The 25,640-nt window shown below is 34.1% G+C and overlaps 1 protein-coding gene and 1 long non-coding RNA gene across 2 annotated transcripts; both read right to left on the reverse strand.

The window, feature by feature from the left end:
* Window positions 1–213: 213 nt before the first annotated feature.
* Window positions 214–9,582, reverse strand: LOC139515855 (uncharacterized). Its single transcript, XR_011662858.1, has 3 exons — window positions 9,365–9,582; window positions 8,135–8,242; window positions 214–372 (listed from the first exon to the last, which is right to left on the reverse strand). It is a non-coding gene; the product is annotated as an uncharacterized lncRNA (long non-coding RNA).
* A 5,835-nt stretch (window positions 9,583–15,417) lies between these two features.
* On the reverse strand, window positions 15,418–19,915 carry LOC139515857 (uncharacterized). Its single transcript, XM_071305590.1, has 4 exons — window positions 19,547–19,915; window positions 18,011–18,226; window positions 17,093–17,299; window positions 15,418–15,727 (listed from the first exon to the last, which is right to left on the reverse strand). The coding sequence occupies exons 1-4, from the start codon at window positions 19,826–19,828 to the stop codon at window positions 15,536–15,538; spliced, it is 897 nt and encodes a 298-aa protein (XP_071161691.1). The 5' UTR covers window positions 19,829–19,915; the 3' UTR covers window positions 15,418–15,535.
* Between the last annotated feature and the right edge of the window lie 5,725 nt (window positions 19,916–25,640).

Here is a 25,640-nt window from a genome sequence, read left to right on the forward strand (position 1 = left end):
ACAATATCATTTGATCAACACCTAGTGGTTTTTGGTGGTATCTCGCATAACATTAATAAGGTCTTTTTTAAAAGGCAACTTGAAATTATTGGTCCCATATTTATGTGCTATAGCAAATGTATGGGCTGCTGATCTGCATATATGATAGCAATATATTCTTATGTTTTCAATGACCCCTTATTTCTTCACTCCACTTTATAAGATAGAAATAAATGTTATTCCATATTTTATTGGTTTTTTCAAAGGTATCATAATTTAGACATAAAGACAAAACTAAGCACAGTGAAAAAAGTCTACTCTGTCCTGTAAAGTTTGAGATGTTTTTGTTGTTCAATCTTTGTCACTTGTATGGAAACACTAAATCTTGATAACCTACAACAGAAATATTATCACTTTTATTTCAATTCAATTGGTGCAGTTATCATGCATGTAATAGAGAAAATGATAAATTAGACCAGATCTCCACATTAATAATATCAAAACTAGAGGTTCAATGAGCCTGTGTCACTCACATGATACTTTTATTTACAATTGATGCATGATACAGAAATTGTCCATACCAACCGTCAGTGTTTACCATACAATACAGTACTTCTATACACTGTCTGTATACAGTATTTGTCGGATTTTGTCCATACCTATCGTCGATGTTTGACATAAAATACAATACTCCTATATACCGTATATCAACAGTATTTGTCTATACCTACCGTCGGTGGTTAACATACAATACAGTCCTCCTATATACCGTCTATCAACAGTATTTGTCTATACCTACCGTCAGTGGTTAACATACGATATAGTACTCCTTTGCACCGTCCATCAACAGTATTTGTCTATACCTACCGTCGGTGGTTAACATGCAATAAAGTGCTCCTATATACCGTCTATCAACAGTATTTGTCTATACCTACCGTCGGTGGTTAACATACAATATAGTGCTCCCATAAACCGTCTATCAACAGTATTTGTCTATACCTACTGTCGGTAGTTAACATACAATATAGTGCTCCTATATACTGTCTATCAACAGTATTTGTCTATACCTACCGTCGGTAGTTAACATACAATATAGTGCTCCTATATACCATCTATCAACAGTATTTGTCTATACCTACCGTCGGTAGTTAACATACAACATAGTGCTACTATATACCGTCTATCACCAGTATTTGTCAATACCTACTGTCAGTAGTTAACATACAATATAGTGCTCCTATATACCGTCTATCGCCAGTATTTGTCTATACCTACCGTCGGTGATTAACATACGATATAGTGCTATTACATATACCGTCTATCAAGAGTTTTAGTCTTTACCTACTGTTGGTAGTTAACATACAATATAGTGCTCCTATATACCGTCTATCAACAGTATTTGTCTATACCTACCGTCGGTGGTTAACATACAATATAGTGCTCCTATATACCGTCTATCAACAGTATTTGTCTATACCTACCGTCGGTGGTTAACACAATATAGTGCTCCTATGTACCGTCTATCAACAGTATTTGTCTATACCTACCGTCGGTAGTTAACATACAATATAGTGCTCCTATATACCGTCTATCACCAGTATTTGTCTATACCTACTGTCGGTAGTTAACATACAATATAGTGCTCCTATATACCGTCTATCGCCAGTATTTGTCTATACCTACCGTCGGTGATTAACATACGATATAGTGCTATTACATATACCGTCTATCAAGAGTTTTAGTCTATACCTACTGTTGGTAGTTAACATACAATATAGTGCTCGTATATACCGTCTATCAACAGTATTTGTCTATACCTACCGTCGGTGGTTAACATGCAATATAGTCCTCCTATATACTGTCTATCAACAGTATTTGTCTATACCTACCGTTGGTGGTTAACATGCCATACAGTACTCCTAAATATCGTCAATCAACAGTATTTGTCTGTACCTACCGTCGGTGGTTAACATGCCATACAGTACTCCTATATACCGTATATCAACAGTACCTGTCTATACCTACCATCGGTGGTTAACAAGCATTACAGTACTCCTATATACCGTCTATCAATACTATTTTTCTCTACCTACCGTCGGTGGTTAACATATAATACAGTGCACCTATATACCGTCTATTATCAGTATTTTTCTAAACCTACCATAGGTGGTTAATATGCAATATAGTGCTCCTATATACCGTCTATCAACAGTATTTGTCTATACCTACCGTCGGTGGTTAACATACAATATAGTGCTCCTATATACCGTCTATCAACAGAATTTGTCTATACCTACCGTCGGTGGTTAACATACAATATAGTGCTCCCATAAACCGTCTATCAACAGTATTTGTCTATACCTACTGTCGGTAGTTAACATACAATATAGTGCTTCTATATACCGTCTATCAACAGTATTTGTCTATACCTACCGTCGGTGGTTAACATACAATATAGTGCTCCTACAATGTATATACCGTCGGTGGTTAACATACAATATAGTGCTCCTACAATGTATATACCGTCTATCAACAGTATTTGTCTATACCTACCGTCGGTGGTTAACATACAACATAGTGCTCCCATATACCGTCTATCAACAGTATTTGTCTATACCTACTGTCGGTAGTTAACATACAATATAATGCTCCTATATACCGTCTATCAACAGTATTTGTCTATACCTACCGTCAGTAGTTAACATACAATATAGTGCTCCTATATACCGTCTATCAACAGAATTTGTCTATACCTACCGTCGGTGGTTAACATACGATATAGTACTCCTTTGCACCGTCCATCAACAGTATTTGTCTATACCTACCGTCGGTGGTTAACATGCAATAAAGTGCTCCTATATACCGTCTATCAACAGTATTTGTCTATACCTACCGTCGGTGGTTAACATACAATATAGTGCTCCCATAAACCGTCTATCAACAGTATTTGTCTATACCTACTGTCGGTAGTTAACATACAATATAGTGCTCCTATATACTGTCTATCAACAGTATTTGTCTATACCTACCGTCGGTAGTTAACATACAATATAGTGCTCCTATATACCATCTATCAACAGTATTTGTCTATACCTACCGTCGGTAGTTAACATACAACATAGTGCTACTATATACCGTCTATCACCAGTATTTGTCAATACCTACTGTCAGTACCTACCGTCGGTAGTTAACATACAATATAGTGCTCCTATATACCATCTATCAACAGTATTTGTCTATACCTACCGTCGGTAGTTAACATACAACATAGTGCTACTATATACCGTCTATCACCAGTATTTGTCAATACCTACTGTCAGTAGTTAACATACAATATAGTGCTCCTATATACCGTCTATCGCCAGTATTTGTCTATACCTACCGTCGGTGATTAACATACGATATAGTGCTATTACATATACCGTCTATCAAGAGTTTTAGTCTTTACCTACTGTTGGTAGTTAACATACAATATAGTGCTCCTATATACCGTCTATCAACAGTATTTGTCTATACCTACCGTCGGTGGTTAACATACAATATAGTGCTCCTATATACCGTCTATCAACAGTATTTGTCTATACCTACCGTCGGTGGTTAACACAATATAGTGCTCCTATATACCGTCTATCAACAGTATTTGTCTATACCTACCGTCGGTAGTTAACATACAATATAGTGCTCCTATATACCGTCTATCACCAGTATTTGTCTATACCTACTGTTGGTAGTTAACATACAATATAGTGCTCCTATATACCGTCTATCGCCAGTATTTGTCTATACCTACCGTCAGTGATTAACATACGATATAGTGCTATTACATATACCGTCTATCAAGAGTTTTAGTCTTTACCTACTGTTGGTAGTTAACATACAATATAGTGCTCCTATATACCGTCTATCAACAGTATTTGTCTATACCTACTGTCGGTGGTTAACATACAATATAGTGCTCCTATATACCGTCTATCAACAGTATTTGTCTATACCTACTGTCGGTGGTTAACATACAATATAGTGCTCCTATATACCGTCTATCAAGAGTTTTAGTCTATACCTACTGTTGGTAGTTAACATACAATATAGTGCTCGTATATACCGTCTATCAACAGTATTTGTCTATACCTACCGTCGGTGGTTAACATGCAATATAGTCCTCCTATATACTGTCTATCAACAGTATTTGTCTATACCTACCGTTGGTGGTTAACATGCCATACAGTACTCCTATATATCGTCAATCAACAGTATTTGTCTGTACCTACCGTCGGTGGTTAACATGCCATACAGTACTCCTATATACCGTATATCAACAGTACCTGTCTATACCTACCATCGGTGGTTAACAAGCATTACAGTACTCCTATATACCGTCTATCAATACTATTTTTCTCTACCTACCGTCGGTGGTTAACATATAATACAGTGCACCTATATACCGTCTATTATCAGTATTTTTCTAAACCTACCATAGGTGGTTAATATGCAATATAGTGCTCCTATATACCGTCTATCAACAGTATTTGTCTATACCTACCGTCGGTGGTTAACATACAATATAGTGCTCCTATATACCGTCTATCAACAGAATTTGTCTATACCTACCGTCGGTGGTTAACATACAATATAGTGCTCCCATAAACCGTCTATCAACAGTATTTGTCTATACCTACTGTCGGTAGTTAACATACAATATAGTGCTTCTATATACCGTCTATCAACAGTATTTGTCTATACCTACCGTCGGTGGTTAACATACAATATAGTGCTCCTACAATGTATATACCGTCTATCAACAGTATTTGTCTATACCTACCGTCGGTGGTTAACATACAACATAGTGCTCCCATATACCGTCTATCAACAGTATTTGTCTATACCTACTGTCGGTAGTTAACATACAATATAATGCTCCTATATACCGTCTATCAACAGTATTTGTCTATACCTACCGTCAGTAGTTAATATACAATATAGTGCTCCTATATACCGTCTATCAACAGAATTTGTCTATACCTACCGTCGGTGGTTAACATACAATATAGTGCTCCCATAAACCGTCTATCAACAGAATTTGTCTATACCTACCGTCGGTGGTTAACATACAATATAGTGCTCCCATAAACCGTCTATCAACAGTATTTGTCTATACCTACTGTCGGTAGTTAACATACAATATAGTGCTCCAATATACCGTCTATCAACAGTATTTGTCTATACCTACCGTCGGTAGTTAACATACAATATAGTGCTCCTATATACCGTCTATCAACAGTATTTGTCTATACCTACCGTCGGTAGTTAACATATAGTATAGTGCTCCCATATACCGTCTATCAACAGTATTTGTCTATACCTACCGTCGGTAGTTAACATACAATATAGTGCTCCTATATACCATCTATCAACAGTATATGTCTATACCTACCGTCGGTGGTTAACATACAATATAGTGCTCCAATATACCGTCTATCAACAGTATTTGTCTATACCTACCGTCGGTAGTTAACATACAATATAGTGCTCCTATATACCGTCTATCAACAGTATTTGTCTATACCTACCGTCGGTAGTTAACATATAGTATAGTGCTCCCATATACCGTCTATCAACAGTATTTGTCTATACCTACCGTCGGTAGTTAACATACAATATAGTGCTCCTATATACCATCTATCAACAGTATTTGTCTATACCTACCGTCGATGGGTAACATACAATATAGTGCTCCTATATACAGTCTATCAACAGTATTTGTCTATACCTACTGTCGGTAGTTAACATACAATATAGTGCTCCTATATACCGTTTATCAACAGTATTTGTCTATACCTACCGTCGCTGGTTAACATACAATATAGTGCTCTTTGATACCGTCTATCAACAGTATTTGTCTATACCTACTGTCGGTAGTGGCTCCTATATACCGTCTATCACCAGTATTTGTCTATACCTACCGTCGGTGGTTAACATAAGATATAGTGCTCCTATATACCATCTATCAACATTATTTGGCTATACCTACCGTCAGTGGTTAACATACAATATAGTGCTCCTATATATCGTCTATCAACAGTATTTGTCTATACCTACTGTCGGTAGTTAACATACAATATAGTGCTCCTATATACCATCTATCAACAGTATGTGTCTATACCTACCGTCGGTGGTTAACATACAATATAGTGCTCCAATATACCGTCTATCAACAGTATTTGTCTATACCTACCGTCGGTAGTTAACATACAATATAGTGCTCCTATATACCGTCTATCAACAGTATTTGTCTATACCTACCGTCGGTAGTTAACATATAATATAGTGCTCCCATATACCGTCTATCAACAGTATTTGTCTATACCTACCGTCGGTAGTTAACATACAATATAGTGCTCCTATATACCATCTATCAACAGTATTTGTCTATACCTACCGTCGATGGTTAACATACAATATAGTGCTCCTATATACAGTCTATCAACAGTATTTGTCTATACCTACTGTCGGTAGTTAACATACAATATAGTGCTCCTATATACCGTTTATCAACAGTATTTGTCTATACCTACCGTCGCTGGTTAACATACAATATAGTGCTCTTTGATACCGTCTATCAACAGTATTTGTCTATACCTACTGTCGGTAGTGGCTCCTATATACCGTCTATCACCAGTATTTGTCTATACCTACCGTCGGTGGTTAACATAAGATATAGTGCTCCTATATACCGTCTATCAACAGTATTTGGCTATGCCTACCGTCAGTGGTTAACATACAATATAGTGCTCCTATATATCGTCTATCAACAGTATTTGTCTATACCTACCGTCGGTAGTTAACATACAATATAGTGCTCCTATATACCGTCTATCAACAGTATTTTTCTATACCTACCGTCGGTGGTTAACATACAATTTAGTGCTCCTATATACCGTCTATCACCAGTATTTGTCTATACCTACCGTCGGTGGTTAACATGGAATATAGTGCTCCTATATACCGTCTATCAACAGTATTTGTTTATACCTACTGGCGGAGGTTAACATAGAATATAGTGCTCCTATATACCAAGAGGGATAACGGATCTGCATCTAGAATTTATCATGCTGCCCTTTTTTTGGATTTTTAAAATTCTTGTTATCCCTCAATTTTTACATTCATCCCAAATAATACAACAGTAGTCAATTAGGAGCAGAACACCCATTGTATTATGTTTTCTTGCAGTTATATAAAAAAAATGTATTTAAAAAAGATGGTATATTCTGGATGATATATTAGCACAACCTTGGTCAATTTGATTTCTCCAGTTACTTAGTGGGCTGTCAATTTTGAAACTAATATTTTTTCACATGAAGAATTTTGTAATACATGTACTTTAATTTATTATCAAGTTTGGTTGAAAAGTCTGAATAGTTTCTGCTTTGTTCCAGTAATCAAACATTTTGTTTCATTTGCATCTATGAACATGTTATTCATTTTACACCACTCTTCAACCCTGTATAAATCTTCTTGAACATCATCATTTATATTTTCTAGATGTTTCCCCCTGATTTATGAATAGTGGTGTCATCAGCATATACAACGATATAGGTCTGTTTCACAATTTTTAATGCATAAGGGAAGGTCATTTATAAATAGCACAAACAATAGAGGACAAGGTATAGAACATTGGGGAACACCAAATTTTACATGTTGTTGTTCAGAGTTAACATTACAAATGTATACCTTTTGTTATTCAGGTACGACTTAAAAAAACTAACAGTAGTCTCACTAAATCCATACATGTCGAGCTTTAAACAAAGAAAATCATATTCTACCAAATCAAAAGCTTTTTTTTAAATCTTAATAAAATTGCTAGGTTTAAATTACCATCTTTCATTTCTTGCAACCATGTGTCAATGATATTAAATAAATGTCAAGCTCAATCCAGTATATATTCCAAGTTGTGGACAAATGATAATGCTATTAAAAATACCAAATCATAACCAGTGCTTTTCTCTTTTTCTATTTACAGTATATGACTAGGTAATAATGATTACTTTTTTCAACTATTTTCATACTTTTTTGTTTCCTCTGCTTTTGTATCAAGGGCATAATTGTTTATGGCAAACTAAGCATCTGCATAATCAAACTATTCCTAACTATACTCTACCTCAAATTCTGGAAATTGCAAATTTTTTGTCATAGCAGTCTTATGGTAGCTGAACTATTTCTATTTTTTGTAAATCTGGATTAATAAGTCTTTTGTCACATTCTGGGGCTATAGAAAAAAACCATTACAGAATTATCAAAATTATGTGTGTATAATGTTTGTGTACAGTCATTCAACTAAAAAAGGACAAACATTATTTTTTTGTGTATAAATAAATAATTGTGATTTTAATGTCTTAATATTATAAAAAAAACTTCAAAAGATTAAATTTAAATTATAATCTAAACATGAAAGAGCACATATAAATCAACCTTTTACTCAGATTTATATCTAAAACCAGTTATAACTAGCTATAATATCTTTGACTTCACAAATATCATCATCTAATTTTACAAATCAGTATTTATTTGGTGGCACTTCCTGCACCCTAAGTATGTTATGCCTTAGGTTTAATTTGGATGCAATCACATTTCAGAAGGTACATGTCTTGAACTGTTTTAATGAATAAATTACAGTTTTAAACTCAGTTTAGGCTGACCTGAGGTCAATAGTCTTAAACAATGTCATCAAACTATCAGTTTTACTGTAATATATTGATATTGTGACATTTATGGGAAAGAGCATATGAGTTAGTCATATTGGTCAATACAATGGAAAGTTTATAGCTGAGACTACTATAACACTATGTGTTATACTAGTAGTCTCAGTTTATAACTATGTTAATGTCAATTATATACATGACATAATAATTAAATCATTTAAAAAACTATTCCAAAGATTTCTCTCAAATCACGTTTACATTTTTTTAGAGAAGAGTCTGTCTGAAATATATTCAGGGGTAGTCCAAATAATTATGACTTCTTAAAAAGCTATATTATGGGGAAAAAGGGGGGGGGTCTATTATGTTTTTTTTTCATACAGGAGGAAGACGTCAAAGCAAAAAAAAAAACCAACAAAACAAAATAAAATAATAGCCTGTCAAGACGTCCTTATATCATAAAAATTTGGTCTAATTTGGGGATAATACATTTAACTTCCTTTGATGTCGGGGAGGGGATAAGTTTTGACGATTAATTATTCTTGAAACTAACAATAATTATTTCTTATTGTTACTTTGTTAAGCGAGCGAGATGTGTGGTTCTCCGAGTTATTTAAAAAAAGGGGGGGGGGGGGGGGTGTTACTATATCAAATTTACCCAGTTTGGAGACAATAAATATTTAAAATCTAACCATAAACTCCAATGTTCCTGCTTTTTTTTAGCAGAACAAACACGATGGCATTCTCGTCTCTGTTGTAATCAATAGTTAACTCATTTCTTCTTCCAGGTTATTTCTTAATCAATTATGATTATCAGCTGTCTATCTATTTACCATGTTTATGTTAAACTGGTCCGTAATTCCATCGTAGTGTATCGATAACTGAACACAACAAGGATCCAGTTTATTAAACGTATATATAATATACAAGGTTCCTGAATCAGTAACCGTAACTATCACCGTGCTTTGTGCGCATGCGCAAGAAACACCAACAACAAGGATAAAACAGGGTATACAGTTCCGTAATTTCGTATATTTTTCTTATCTTCATACTAAAGAGCTCCAAAAGTAGGCGTGCTTAGGTGCACTGGGCGGGTCTAAAAACCGACTCTCGGTGGTTAACGTCTCTCGATGGTTAACTTTAAGTGCCTACCGCAGGCTGCAGGCGGGCCTTGAAAAAAAGTATTCAATATATCAGTTTGGCGAAACAGACATTCCGGTCAGATATGGATGTACATGTAACCCCCGGCCCCAAATAAATTACGCTCGTTTTTTATTCATCCTGTTCATTTATTGCTAAATAATGTTTTTGGAAATTTTTGTTTTCTTAAAGCAAAAAAAAAAAAATTGAAAAGAATATTGCTTTTAATCCTGATATGGCCAGAATTTTTGTTTAAGGCAAACTTCATGCTCAGAACTTTTTGTTTCAAATATCTCAGACTGCCTCCTCAAACCAAATGGTCCGTACCTTAAACTTTACATCTATCTAGAGCTTACTGACTTTGGAACATTATTCAGCTATTATATTAATAGGCTCGGGCGTGTGGAGTTAAACATGCTTTCGTATGTAAATAATATTGCTGTATACTTTTTTTCCTGTCAGAGAGTGAAATATAAAGTATTACTTTCTGTCTCGTGGAATAACCCGAATTCTTGCTCAATCTTTTGTCGCTTTGAAGGTGTTATGCTTGTCATCCTCCGCCTAAGCAATGTGTTACTTGCAAATTTCAAAATGACTGAGTGATTTTTTTTCGACGCACTTCACGGGTCAGCTTCCCTCTAGCGAATCACATGACTGACTTTGACATTATCAAAAATATATTACATAAATACGAGCGGAAAATATCTGTATAAGTAAAGAATTGTTGCATGAAAATTAAATACACGGGAAATGGATAACTTCACGAAGTCTAGTCTGATCACAGTCATTTTACAAAAAAAGAAGTGCAAGCAAAAAGGGGAGGCGTACGCCCTCTACGCCCCCCTCTGGATCCGCCACTGGTTCGTGTATGTTGGAGCCTTTGTAGCCGACTGAACGATATGGATTTTACTCATTGTTGAAGGCCGTACGATTCCTACTAGTGCTGACAACCACTCCATCTGAACTTTGGTGTTTATTTGTCTCATTGGCAATCATACCAAATCTCCTTACGTTTTTCCTTCTCATGTGCGAGATGCTTAAATATACTGTCGCATCTGGGTCTTCAACTTTAACAGTGTCAGGACCATCAAAGAGGTAAGAGAACAGACATTATTTAGACTTTATGATATTTTCGAGAACAGTTTTAGAAACTATATCCAAAATTGTAACAAAACTGCGGTTCTTGGTATATAACTAATTCCCATGTTATTATAAGACCAAAATGATAAACTGACCTTAATTTTCTAATCCAATTCCATTCAAGTAATTTCCGTGATCGTACAGACTTTGAATGAGATTCCCCAGACTGCTTGTTTACTACTTCTAAAGGTTGGACTGTTAAATATTTAATAAGCACTGGGTATGGTTACATTGAAATGTGACAATAATGTAAAAGTAATGGTTAATACATTGGAAACTAACTGACGGAATTCAATGTTGGACAAGTAACCTATTAATTACGAATGTAACAATAATATTTATGTCTACGGTTATGATGTATAATTGATACCTTAATGCACTTCAATGTATCGTTATTTTTACTGTATTTCATTTTTTTCATTTACATGTTGTACTGTTAAATCAATCAGCTTTACTCAGAACGAGAGTTGTATGTGTGAGTGTATGCGAATGGGAGAGAAAGGTTTTTTATTTAATTTTTACTTTATCGTTTATGTGATTACATGCTTGTTGTGAGCCCTATGATTAGGAAATAAAATATCTTTATCTTTATCTTTATCTTAATGTATGCTGCAGAGGTGGATTTATGGGGACCCAGGGGGCTTGGGCTCCTTTTCTAGGAAATATTTGGTTGATTATATATAGAGAATCATTGAAGCATGACCGGAGCGGCCCCTCTTAGGTAGTCAGTGGGCCCCCACTTATGAAATTTTGTGGATCCGCCACTGTGCTGGAAATAGTACATGAACATTTTTATAAGAATGTTACATTATTGCATACAATTTTAAAATTTTATTTACAATAGCAGTTTCTACCAGAGACATATACACATGTATATATGTATCTCTGGTAGAACTGCCATTGTCTCTGGCCTTTGTTAGTCTAGTATGATTTTTAATTTTAGTTTCTTATGTATAATTCGGAGTTTAGTATGACGTCCATTATCACTGAATTAGTATACATATTTGTTGAGGCGATAGCTGAAGGACGCTCCCGGGTGCTGGAGATTCTCGCTGCATTGAAGACCCATGGGTGGCCTTCGGCTGATGTCTGCTCTATGGTCGGCTTGTCTCTTGACACATACCCCATTTCCATTATCACTTTTAAATAAAATATATATATGTCTCTGTTTCTAAACATCCCAGATATGTTGTTTTGGGAGCATGTTTCAGTCCGACGCTTTTTTGGCGAAACTGGCCACTCTGGGCAGCCATCGCAAACGAGCGATGCAGCAATTAGCACTTCCGTTTTGCAACTCTACAATATCCCTTTTTGGATTTATAGAAACTTCAAATGTCTGCCATGCTCCATGATTGAACTTTATTTTAGCCATTTGTGTTCGCACTACTAAACAGATGCAGAGACTGGTCTCTTACTGAAGTCAGGGACTTTCTATACTAAAAAAGTTCCTGCTGAAGTTAAAAGTATAAACAACGTAACATTAATTCAACGTAACCGTAAACACGAATATTATTGGACCTTCGAAAATTCGTAACTAAGGGAGCTACCATTTAATTTTTATGGGGGGGGGGGGGGGGGGGGGGGGGGGGGGGCTAGGATGAAATTTGAAAAAAATAGGCAGGACAGGAGTTTTGAGTAAAAAAAAAAGGCAGGATGAGACACTTGCAAAAAAAAAAGTCAGGACGACAATTTAGGTAAAAAAAAGTCAGGATAAACTAAAAAAAAAAAGGCAGGACCGAACAGAGTGAAAAATAAAAAGGCAGGACAGAGATTACAGCTAAAAAAAAATGCAGGACAAAATTTTTCCTCCTAGCCCCCCCATAAAAATCAAATGGTAGCTCCCTAATATTATCGGTTCAGACTCTTTATCGAACCCTTCTATTCTGGCAATTAGTCTAGGTCTACTATATTTGGTTACTATGTCTAGGTCTACTATATTTGGTTAATATAATGTTTGTAAGGTGTGCATGTCCATCTGGCGTGTGTCATCTAACCTTGATCCCGTTTTCTCGGTTCAGTGGACTGGTTAAAGTAAAGTTTTTGTGTATTGGACTGTCATCTAAGGCTATGCAAAATGGAAAATATTTTATGATCTAAATGTAAGTTTGACATGTTTTATCATTTTGACCTTGACATAATTTTTACGGTTCATTGCTCAATATTTAATTTTTAGTCTGTTTTGTTTCTTCTGTAAACTGTATTTGGTATATGCATAGATATAATAGTCATAGATGATGGCTATTATAACTATGGTTTATGGAATGATTTTAAGATTAAGCCTGTCTGGTAATTATCATCTTACCATGACCTCATTTTCATGGTTCAATGGTCAATCTTTTTCTAGTTAAGTTTGGTTCTTAGATACTATACGCAATAGGTCAACTATAATTAAAGAAGTACTTGTCTGTTAGGCAGGGCACATCTGACCTTGACCTCATTTTCATGGTTCCTTGATCAATGTTTTCCTGGATAAATTTGTTTCTCAGATACTATGTACGATAGGTCAATTATATCTAAAGAAGTACATGTCTATCTGGCAAGGTTTATCTGACCATGACCTTATTTTCATGGATCATTGATCAATGTTGTCCTGGTTAAGTTTGTTTCTTAGATACTATGCGAGATAGGTCAACTATATTTGAAGTATATTTGGTGTATGTAATGATTGCAAGGTTTACATGTATATCCAGTATGGTATATCTTGGATACATAATTTATTATATTTTATTGGATCATATTAAGTTTATGTGATAGTTGTAGCAAAGCTTTATATTTAGGACTATCAACATTAAATCAATAGTTTGTAACGATGGCGAGACATTTGAGCGGGTGGCATACCTGCCAACCTCTGAAACCTACAAAGAGGGAGACCTCCCCTCAGCTATGACCGCTGAGTCGGCGATTTTGCGCAAACGACATTTTCAAGTGAAATATATGACCTGTTTAATTATTCATTAAGATATTATATTGAGCGTGTGCATTCTTGTGAATAAAAACTACAATAACAATAAAATATTTCAATATAATATCTTAAACACATATTATCCATTCATTTTTGTTTGTTTAACATCGAGTGGTAAATGTTACATGTTTATTTAGGACAAGAAGAAATAAAACAATAAATCAATTACGAATTCTGTTTTAGACATCTTGAAAAAGAGATATGTTGAGAAGGTACACAAATTGTACATGTATTTGCTATAGATTAGTTCTTTTTCTTTAGATTCAGACAGGACAGTGCCTAAAAAATAAAATACCAGGTGATGTGCTCAGAATGACAATGTTCTGAATGCATAATTTCCACATGTCTACCAACTTTTCTATTACTCCCTATGTATACCAGTCTCTACTGCAGTAGTGGAACTAAGAACATTTAGTCCAATGAATAACATCTGTAAACCAGAGAGAAATAGACTGATACAGGATCACCTGAATACCATAATGAGGATAAAGAGGGCCATGGAAAACTCTCACATGAGAATTTAAAAAAAATGGTTGATATGTTGAAAATAGAACGTAAAGAAAATTGGAATTTTGAAATCATGTATATCATCATTAAAATATGTAGAACACAATGATTTATTTCTTCAAAATTCATACATGATATCACACATTTTTACCATTTGCCTAGGGCCAAGGCCTCATTTGAAAAGAGTTGGAAAAGCACTTCTGTGGTATGATTGCTATTTAGGCAACTGTGCACCAGACTAAATGATCCAAGACCAAAGGAAGAGAATGTAAACAACACTGTTTTCCTCAGATTAAATACAAAACCAATATAAAAAGTCCCTAAATGAAGACTGATAGCATGTATTACAAACAATAATATGCATAAAACATAGAATAAGAACATATAACATTTTAGCCAATTTTTAAAATTTTTAATTTTTTTAATTTTTACACAAATTTGAATATAAGATGGCAAAATTTCTAAGTCTCAATAACAAACTTTCATGCAAACTATAAATATATAATAAGGATATAGTCCTATGTGTATCTATGATCATCTAAGGCAATGCAAAACATGAGTGAACTGTTTCCCTTTCCAGGGAGATAATTTGACCAACAGGAGACTACTTATCTCCCCTTCATATCTGTGACTTTGTTCAGGGGGAGATAACTACTGAGAATTAATCTAATTTTATATTTGAACACATGTATACCAGCTGCATTCCATCTCATTAATACTTTATAAATTATAAAAAAAATATTAAATAGCTATATTTTGAAATATGTCCTGAATAATTGTGTATTAGTTTTCCAATCATATTCCAATCAACCCCCGGAACACCCGCCCCCCGTATCAGCCAATGCACCTAAACACAGTTGAGGAATATATTTTTCTTATAAAATTTTCATTATTCAGTTGATTTTAAAAAGTATATTTTCTTTTAAGCAGCAACTTCCAAAAATAGACACATCATCCCAGAAAGGAACCAAAAGTGTGGCACATTATAAATTAAAGAAGTGTTTGTAGTGACTTTAATACTCATTTAAGATAATTGTTTTGTTAAGATATTTTTCGAAAGAATTTTTGTTCTAGTCCTTCTTCTAAAAGTAATAATGACTATATTATTTCGACTTTAAACATTTTTTCTTCTCCACACAGTGGCTTCAGCAACAGTCAACTGATTTTTTCTTGCTGTTTCTCTAATAGAGAAAGGCATATCTACTTCATCGACAAGGTCAAATGCTGGTCCTAAAACTTTTTTCAAGGTCATCTTCCCTGTAACAGGCTTGTTGTCTTTACCTATATATCCTCCTAACCAATTGCTCTTAAAAAAATAATTAAAAAATCTAAATTAATATGGTAAATAAATAAACATCAAATGATTAAAGATAAATCAGTCAATTCTGTCCTCATTGTGAATGTAAGAGTGATTAAATATATATTATTACATTGGTTGCAATGAATTACATTGATTTCCCAGTTAAATAAAAACCGATAATTTCACATGTGAAATAAACGTGGTTATTTCACTCTCTGACGTCATACAATAATAGGCGTTGTCAAGACGTCGATAACGGCGGATCAAAACAAATTGTGAATGCGTAGACAAAAGATATAGTTCCTTACATGTTTTACATTAATTTCTTAAAAAAAAAGCCATTTGCCAATGTAATAAAAAGAATAACTAATTAAAGAATTCAAATATTGAAAAATATTCAACTCGTGACCAAACAACACTGATTATAACTCATGCGCTACGCCCATTCGTGAATTATTGTATTGTTTGGTCACTAGTTGAATATTTTTCTCTATTTGAATTCTATAAAGAATATGTGGTATCAATTTTCCAGAATTGCTGAAAATTTGCATTATTATCCATATTTGTTGATATTTGATTTCATGGATTTGCAAATCTTTGAATACAAAGCCTATTGAAAACATGCTATTTGTTGAACATTTGATTTCGTGGTTCACCTGTACCCAGGAATCCCATGAAAATATGTATCCTACAAATAATAATGAATCCACAGTATTGCCAGAGACCATCAGCAGGAAACCTACAATCTTGATTAATTATGTTACTATTGCATAGTGGAACACACCTGCAATGAGTAGAATTCAAACTCACAACTTTTTGTGATTTTTGTTGTGCACATATTTTGTGTCATGGATGAATACCCCATATTTTTTTTCTTTTCTATATTTTAGACCATAACCAGGAATTTAATCAGAATTTAACCCATCAAGAAATATTTTAAAATATGATAAAAGGAGATGTACAAAAATAAAGATTAAAAAAAAACCACAAAAAAACCCACACCATTAGAAAACTGTTATAAAATTGAGAATGGAAATGGGGAATGTGCAAAAGAGACAACAACCCGACCATAGAAAAAAGCAACAGCAGAAGGTCACCAACAGGTCTTCAATGTAGCGAGAAATTCCCGCACCCGGAGGCGTCCTTCAGCTGGCCCCTAAACAAATATATACTAGTTCAGTGATAATGAACGCCATACTAATTTCCAAATTGTACACAAGAAACTAAAATTAAAAATAATACAAAACTAACAAAGGCCAGAGGCTCCTGACTTGGGACAGGCGCAAAGCTGCGGCGGGGTTAAACATGTTTGTGAGATATCAACCCTCCCCCTATACCTCTAGCCAATGTATGAAAATAATAAGTAATTACCTTGGGTGTAAATTCTTCAAGGAAAGTATAAGGGGAGGTAATCACTAAAATTCCACCAGGAATAACTAAATCAGCCATTCTATTGAGGAAGTCTACTGGAGTATGGAGTCTACAAATTAGATTGGCTGCTAATACACATCCAAACTTTCCAATGTCATGTGGCAGGTCACAGGCATCACCTTGTTGAAAGGAACATCTACTTTTATCCTGGAATAAATTAAAACTTTGAACAAACTGAAGATTTTTAACATGTCATGACAAATATTGAATAAAAATGCAGAATTTTCAAAATTATTGATAAACACAAAAAATAATTACTTGTCAATGTTTTGTTGTTGACTCTAATCTTCTATTTTGATTTTTGATGACTGCTTTGTGATCTATACCAGGAGTACTATAATAACAAAGTCAATTCTTTTGACAGTCATTATGTTACATTGACAAAAAAAAATTTCAAATTTATATCTCATAAACATATTAAAAAAGACAGCTATATAGTCTTTTTTAAACTTCACTCTTCAAAATCCCTTTGAGTTCAGTGTTAAATATCAATTATTACTAATAACTAACAAAATGGTATTAGATTTGTCTCCCTTTATCCAGTTTCAGGATGCATTTGTATTTTGTCAAAATAATTTTTAGGTAAGGAGGACAATTTTTTAATACCAATCTGTTCATGTCATATTGTATGTACATTGTACCAAGTCTGAGTCAGGCTATGTGTGTCATGTGTACATCTGTGTCAATTAAATTGCGCTTCCATATATCACTTTGCACAAAGAGATATTATAACTCCTTTTCTACTATTTTTTTCAATTTGTGAGTTTTATTTTCTGCATTAAAATAATTACAGTAAATTAATTAAGAATAAAATTCATTTGACGATTTTTCATCCAATGTCAATAGACTAAAACTTACAATGCCCTCAGCAACTTTAGCAGAACAGCCTGTCGTTAGCTCTCCCTCGTCTGTGATGAAGTAGACTCTGCTATCTTGGTCCTTTAACTGTTGACAAGCATCAACAAAAGCTTGACTATAGTCAATACCAATGACTTCCTGGAACTTCCTGGCTAATTCAAACGATGATCGACCCACTGCACATCCTATATCTAATGCTCGTGAAACGGAATTAAACTGCAAAATAATACAATGTACAAATAAGAAATAAATTGCTGTTTTTATTTGATGTGTTTTAGGGTTGCTGTCTTAGTTATGTTTATAAATGACAGAAACTTCACAGTAATAGACAACACAACAGATTTTTTTTTCAAATGCATTTTTGTGCTTGTGATTTGTGGCAATTACAGCAAATTAGGGCACAAAGAAAACAAAATGTCTATCTATTTGATATACGAGTCAATTGTCCTCAGCCCTCAACATAAAGGATAATAATTCTTTTTTTCTTTTTTTGACAGAAAAGATATTCAATTTTCAACCACTTTGTAATGTTCTGAAGTCAATTTTAGTTTTATAAATTTGGAAGCAAAACTGGCAACTAAAGATGTGGAGGAAATGAACACAAATATACAATGTACGTGATCAGGAGCACAGTTTGAATCACAATCTTGGTCATGTTGGTGTTGACAGCAGATTAGTGTTTGTTTGTTTAAACAATTTAAGAATACTTTTCTTCTTCTGAACAAATGCATTTGGTTGGGGGAGGGGGGGGGGGGGAGATTTGCAACAAAAAACATAGATAACATTTTTGGGGGGATTTGCAAAAAATATCATAGATAAAACTGATGGCCAATTTTGCTGTTAGGAAGTGGCCACAACTTTCAGCTAGATGATATCACCAAAAAAAGTAAATATCATTTTTTCCTATAAGAGATATTTTTCAAACCTTGATAATACATGTACAAATGTATTTATAAAGAAAAGCTTCTTTTTAACCTATAATTACCACTATTTGTTATAAATTGAATACTTTTTTCTCAGGACAAAACAAAAATGTTTTTAATCATTTGTTAGTCTTGGTTTTATTTTATAAAGTTTATCAAAAAGGTGGTTTTTTTTCCTTTCAAAACATAAATAGCGTCTGGGTGGTGTTTACAAAATAGAGATTCATAACAAAAAATCAAAGAAATGAATAAAGAATGAGGGGTGCAAAAGAACAAAATATAACTAAAAATGATAACAAAATCGCCAATAAAATACTGATTACAGAAATGTATGTTGTACAGAAAATATAATTTTAGAAAAAAAAAAGGGAAATATCATTTTCATGTCATAGAATTTTATGGAATAAAAAGTAAATATTTATTAAATATAAAGAAAAAATTTAATGTCCCCAACCAGACCCCTCGTAAGAATTACGAATTTAATTGAAAATTTCTTACAATGAGCTGAAGAAAAGTGTCCAAGGCCATATATGAAGGCTAGGATGATTTTGAAACTTTCGAGTAGTCTCCCTTTCATCAAACCAGTGAACTTAATCCTCTTATATAAACATACCTTCAAAAGAGTCTCCGAGTGTTTTAGACACAAATCAGCACATCGTTTAGGAAAGTCGAGAGCACTTGAAGGAATAAGATCTAGGCGAATGTTCTTCTCATTTGCAAAATGAAAAGCAAGGTATTCGTTCACTAATTTTTCCGATTCATAAACGTTACTTTGAGCTTTTCGCCTTCTTTCAGATAACCATTTATAAGTCGTGAAAACTGCGATTCCAGTGGTGATAGACAGAGATCCTGCAGCTATAACTTTGTGGTCAAATGGACAAATTGTGAACGGCATCCTGTTGCAAAGTTAGAAAATCAATGTTCAAGAATCAGGACATACATGTACACATGTGTAAAAATACCGGTTTGTTGACTGGTTTACGTTTCAGCGCGATGGCTCTCTATTTCTGACTGATCATTGATACCAGGTTATATTGAAACATGCTATTGCCGTGAATTTATCACATTAATTTGAAGCGGACGTCTTCGAAAGCACGCCAACTTTCTAAGACGTTCTCTATCAGGTCCGCGTTTCTTATTAACTGAAAATATTATGTAAAGTAATTATTTTTTTATTGAGAGTTCGGAAATTTGGTCAAGAATGATAACGATTTTCTTAATATATAGAAAAATATACGATTTTCGTAATAGAGAAAATACCTCAAGGTGTGTGTGTGTGTGAAGGGAGCTACCTTTTGATTTTTTTGATTTTTTTTAGTGGGTGGGCTTGGATGACAACCTTTGTCCTGCATTTTTTTCTATAGTTGCAATATCTGTCCTGAATTTTTATTTTTCACTCTATTCTAAGTGTCATTCTGTCTTTCTGTCTTTTTTTTTGGCAGATTGTCTCATCCTGCCTTTCTTTTTACTCAATACTCCTGTCCTACCCCCCCCCCCCCTCATTTCAATCTAGCCCCTCCCCGGCCTTCCTCAATACAAATCAAATGGTTTCTCCCTGAACTACAATGAAAAGTATCTAGATCTTAGAACTGAAGACATTCATTGTAGTTAAATGCTTGTAAATAGATGTGTGAATTTTTATTTATATTTTTAATTATTTTGTACTTGAATTTTGAATTGAAATATATGCCTTGTCAATATTCTGCACAGGTTTCTCTGAACTTGCACAGTCGACATAAACAGTGATTGCTTGTTGTTTGCTTAACGTCTAGTATAGTGATCGCAGTATACTAAACCCAAGAATGAACAACAAGAACCCCACCAAAACCGGGAGTGACCTCCGGTGACCCAGAAGAGTAAGAAGATTCTGCTACACCGTTGTGACACGACGTCGTGTTGCCCATACAAGTACACATTCAATGACACTTTAAAACAAGCCATGTGGAGACACTGAATGTTCGGGATATATATATATATCCGGTCTAAATCAGATAGTTAAATTGAATATGCACGCTTTATTATGATAATCTCTCTCGATGACACATACAGCTATATAGCAGAAACTCCGACTGTTGAAATTTCAATAGGTAATGTTATATAGCCATATTTAAATTCAAAGATATATCCAACATTTTGGTCATTCATGAAGGTGATTAGGCACTGTAACACCTATTTTCTTTCGAAAGTGGCTGCAACAAGTCAGAACTATATACACATCATCTTCGCTAGCCAAGGGTTACGATCCACTCCCGCTCCCTTGAAGAGAGCGGGAGTGGATCGTAACCCTTGGCTAGCGAAGATGTATACACATATGAAGCTGTGGTACGACTGCCAATAAGACAATTTTCCACTAGACCATATTATAGAGAAGTCAAAAACTATATACTAGTAGTCACCATACGTCTATCAACAATAAGCAAGAACCCCACCTGTCATGCCTGTTGGGATTTCGAGAGTTATTCTTATACAGCCACGTTTAAATCCAAGATATATCTGAAATTTCTGTCATCATAAAGGTTGTTTGGCACTGTCAGGCCTATTTTAACCTAACACTTTCTTTCGAAAATGAAATAGCCAATAATGATTAAGACCATATTACAGAGAAGTAAGCAACTGTATAGCCACCGACTCCGTACTTCCATTAACAGTAAGCAAGAACCACAGCATGACCGCTAAGCAAGCTATAAAACTGAGGCCATGGCAAGTTAATGTAAAACAACCGAAATATAAACCTAACAAACTGATGATGTATATAAGACCATAAAATATATATATATCATAAACAGCAAAAAAGTACAACCACTATAAACCTACATGTTAAAAACCAGCATGACAGTCAAATGGTCATTTATTGTGTCACTTACCATAAAATTTCACAAAAATCTGCCAATATTTTGGTTTGGTTTGGTTTTTTTTAGTTCATCTTTTGGGGAAAAAACCGAGTGAGCATTGTCCCATACCTAGTTCAAATAAAATGTTTGTTTTGTGCATAATGTCTGGAATGTTTCCAAATACTAGTATATCATTCCTCTGCATAACCCTTGGCCAGAGAAGATGCATCCTCTCCCACTTTGTGACTCTTGACTTCGGAATGGAAACTCTATATTTTTTTCACCTTCTGTAAGTTAAACGACGCAAATTATATTTAAAATCAATGATTAGAAGAGTTGGAATACTGCAAAGTTACAAGTGTGTTCTCAACTGACAAGTATAAAGTCTGATTAAAAATGTTGGCCTCAAGTTTGTTGTCCTCATTTTTCTTCTTATTATTTTGGCCTCAAGCTGAAATTTGCAAACTGCTACTGTGTTTGTAGATAACAAATTCAGGTCAAATGGAGTTCACAAATGTTATAGAAACTATGAAGGCCACGACATCTTTAATCGATAACTAATCATACACTCTAGACTAGCGTGGTCAAGCATAATTTAAGATGTCTTGAATACACAGGTGACGCGACAGGGATTTTGTTCAATTTATATGTGTTTTTCGGTGGATTTTTCAATTAAACTTTAACGGTTTTGTGATGAATAACCTTTACTTTATTATTATAGAGTACTTAACGTCGGTCTGTGTTAGATCAACTAAACTTAATGGTACAACCCTCCCTTTCAAAAATATATTACATTTAAAATTCAATCATAGTTTATTTTTGAAGCTTTATAATTATGGTCCAATATCCAAAATCTAAATACATGGTTAGATTCAGCATATCATAGAACCCCAAGAATTTAATTTTTGATGAAATCAAATAATGTTCAATTTCAGACCCTTTAGACCTCAATGTGGACCAATTTGATAACCGGGCCCAAATATTAAAAATCTAAATACATGGTTAGATTCGGCATATTGAAGAACCCCATATATTCATTTTTTGTTGAAATCAAACAAAGTTTAATTTTTTACCCTTTGGACCTTAATGTAGACCAATTTGAAAACGGGACAATACTGTGCAATTGAATATTTCTTGCTATTGCGCAAAACTATGCAATTGAAAATTTCTTGCTATTGCCCAATATTGTGCAATTAGACAGTTCTTGCTATTGCGCAATACTGTGCAATTTGAAGATTTCTTACTATTGCGCAATACTGTGCAATTGAAAATTTCTTGCTATTGCACAATACTGTGCAATTGAAGATTTCTTGCTATTGCGGAATACTGTGCAATTGAAAATTTCTTGCTATTGCACAATACTTAATATAATAATTTTGGACCCCGATTTGGACCAACTTGAAAACTGGGCCCATAATCAAAAATCTCAGTACATGTTAAGATTCAGCATATCAAAGAACCCCAAGAATTCAATTTTTGTTAAAATCAAGCTAAGTTTAATTTTGGACCCTTTGGACCTTAATGTAGACCAATTTGAAAACAGGACCAAAAATTAAGAATCTGAATACACAGTTAGATTTGGCATATCAAAGAACCCCAATAATTCATTTTTTAATGAAATCAAACAAAGTTTAATTTTGGACCCTTTTGGCCCCTAAGTCGTTGGGACCAAAACTCCCAAAATCAATCCAAACCTTTCTTTTGTGGTCATAAACCTTGTGTTAAAATTTCATAGATTTCTATTATCTTATACTAAAGTTATTGTGCAAAAACCAAGAAAAATGCTTATTTGGGACCTGTTTTTGGCCCCTAATTCCTAAACTGTTGAGACTAAAACTCCCAAAATCAATCCCAACCTTCCTTTATGGTCATAAACCTTGTGTTTAAATTTCATACATTTCTATTTACTTTTACTAAAGTTAGAGTTAAAACCAAATGTCTTCGGACGACGACGACGACGACGACGCCAACGTGATACCAATATACGACCAAAAAAATTTCAATTTTTGCAGTCGTATAAAAACCGATAGTGTCTTTCATCATTTTATAAATGAAATGGGAAGTAACCAGTAATGAATCGATGGATGGTCTGTTTGTGTAATAATATATCACATCAAACCTCCCATAACGTCATGGCAATACGATGAACTTATTAAGTTATTATGGTCAATAAATCATCTCAACAAACACCCTACTAGAGGTTTGTGACATGTTTACATGTAGTTCAACTTATAGTTCAATATACTCTAGGCTGAAGGGACTGAAAGTTCAATATTATACAAACAAGCCAAGACATTGGGTTGAGAACTAGAAAGAAAAAAATGACTGCACAAAATGGGTGCCTTAGTTGAAAATGCTTTTGAAAAAAGTTCACCCTTTAAGTGAAAATTAAAACAACATGTAGGAAATTCCAATCGTCCAAAGCGCGTTTTTACATTCCTTATAAGTTTATTATAAATTCCACCATAAGAATATAGAGTAAATCAAGAAAAAACTTTGATGACGTCACGGTCACAGGACAAAATTATGTCTATGAGTTGATAGACAAAAAACTACCAGCCAATCAGAAGATGTATTCCATTCAAACTAAAATTATAAATTATATAAAAAAAATTTGTGTGTGTTATTGAGTTGCTAGTTCTTTTATTCGAGGGCATCAGTTTTCGTGGTTTCAGTCGACAGGAACGGATTTAGGGTGTAGTGGTTGCCGGGTTGATTATTTACGGAATATAACATAGTAGTCTCAGATTCATGTTTATAAGTCTAGTTTGTTTTTGACATTTTATTTAAATATTGAGTGTCCCTTTGGTATTTGAGATCGAAAACTTTGAAATACATATCAAAGGTACAAGGCTGTCTTTTATTATAGCCAGCATTTTGTATGTAAATGTATTTACATTCTAGAAAGTTAAGACTGAAAACTGTAGCGTTTATTACACGCGAGTGCAAACGCTGAAATGTCTCGTCTGCCTATGATAAATACTTATGATAAGATCAAGGTCAAATGAAGCCTGGCAGACAGACACCTTACAATCATGCCATACACTAACTATAGTTGATCTATAATTACTTGAAGTACCTGATTAACTGACAAAACATGACAAATCAACATTGACCAATGAACTATGAATCTAAGGTTAAGGTCAGATGGACCCGGGACAGACATGACAATTTATTATCATTCTATACTGCAACTTAAGTTTTCATACTGCTTTTAGTATCTGCTTAACTGACAAAACCATGAAACTTTAACGTTGACCAATCAATCTAATTAAAATATATATGTAGTATAACGTAATCAGAGATCAATATTTTAATTAGATTGGTTGACCAATGTACCATGAAATAAAGCTTAAGGTCAGATGAAGCCACCCAGACAGACATGGACACCTTACTATCATTCCATACACTGAATATACTGACCCTTAAGTAGTATCTGAGAAATAGATTAAACCACCAAAATCTAAACATTATTCAATGAACCATGAAAATGAGGTCCTGCTCGGATATGTGCACTTTAAAATCATTCCATATATCAAATATAGTTATAATTCTCATATTATATACTAGTAAGATACGGACAAGACCATCAAACTTTAACCTTGATCACTGATCCATGAAAAGATGTCGAAATCAGATGAATCCGGTTCGACGGAAATTGTAGACGTTCAGGGAACCCAAATACCAAATATAGTTATACTATTACTCATAATTAGTGCAAATTGCACATAACACCATAACCGAGTCAAATTTATTTTTCAAGCAGTTGCTAAACCATGAACATGAGGTCAGAGACATATAATAAAATTGTAGTATATGATTGTATTATGGTCTCTGATGAGGTCAAGGACAGTGGACATATGACAGACAGTTCTT

Source organism: Mytilus edulis, chromosome 3, assembly GCF_963676685.1.
Source record: "Mytilus edulis chromosome 3, xbMytEdul2.2, whole genome shotgun sequence".
Lineage (NCBI taxonomy): Eukaryota > Metazoa > Mollusca > Bivalvia > Mytilida > Mytilidae > Mytilus > Mytilus edulis.

Coding starts and splice junctions, on each gene's coding strand:
- LOC139515857 (XM_071305590.1), bottom strand. CDS start 19,828: ATGCCGTTCACAATTTGTCCATTTGACCACAAAGTTATAGCTGCAGGA. Junction 18,227..19,546: donor ACTCGGAGACTCTTTTGAAG/GTATGTTTATAT, acceptor ATTATTTTGCAG/TTTAATTCCGTTTCACGAGC. Junction 17,300..18,010: donor CTAAAGTTGCTGAGGGCATT/GTAAGTTTTAGT, acceptor AATTTATTCCAG/GATAAAAGTAGATGTTCCTT.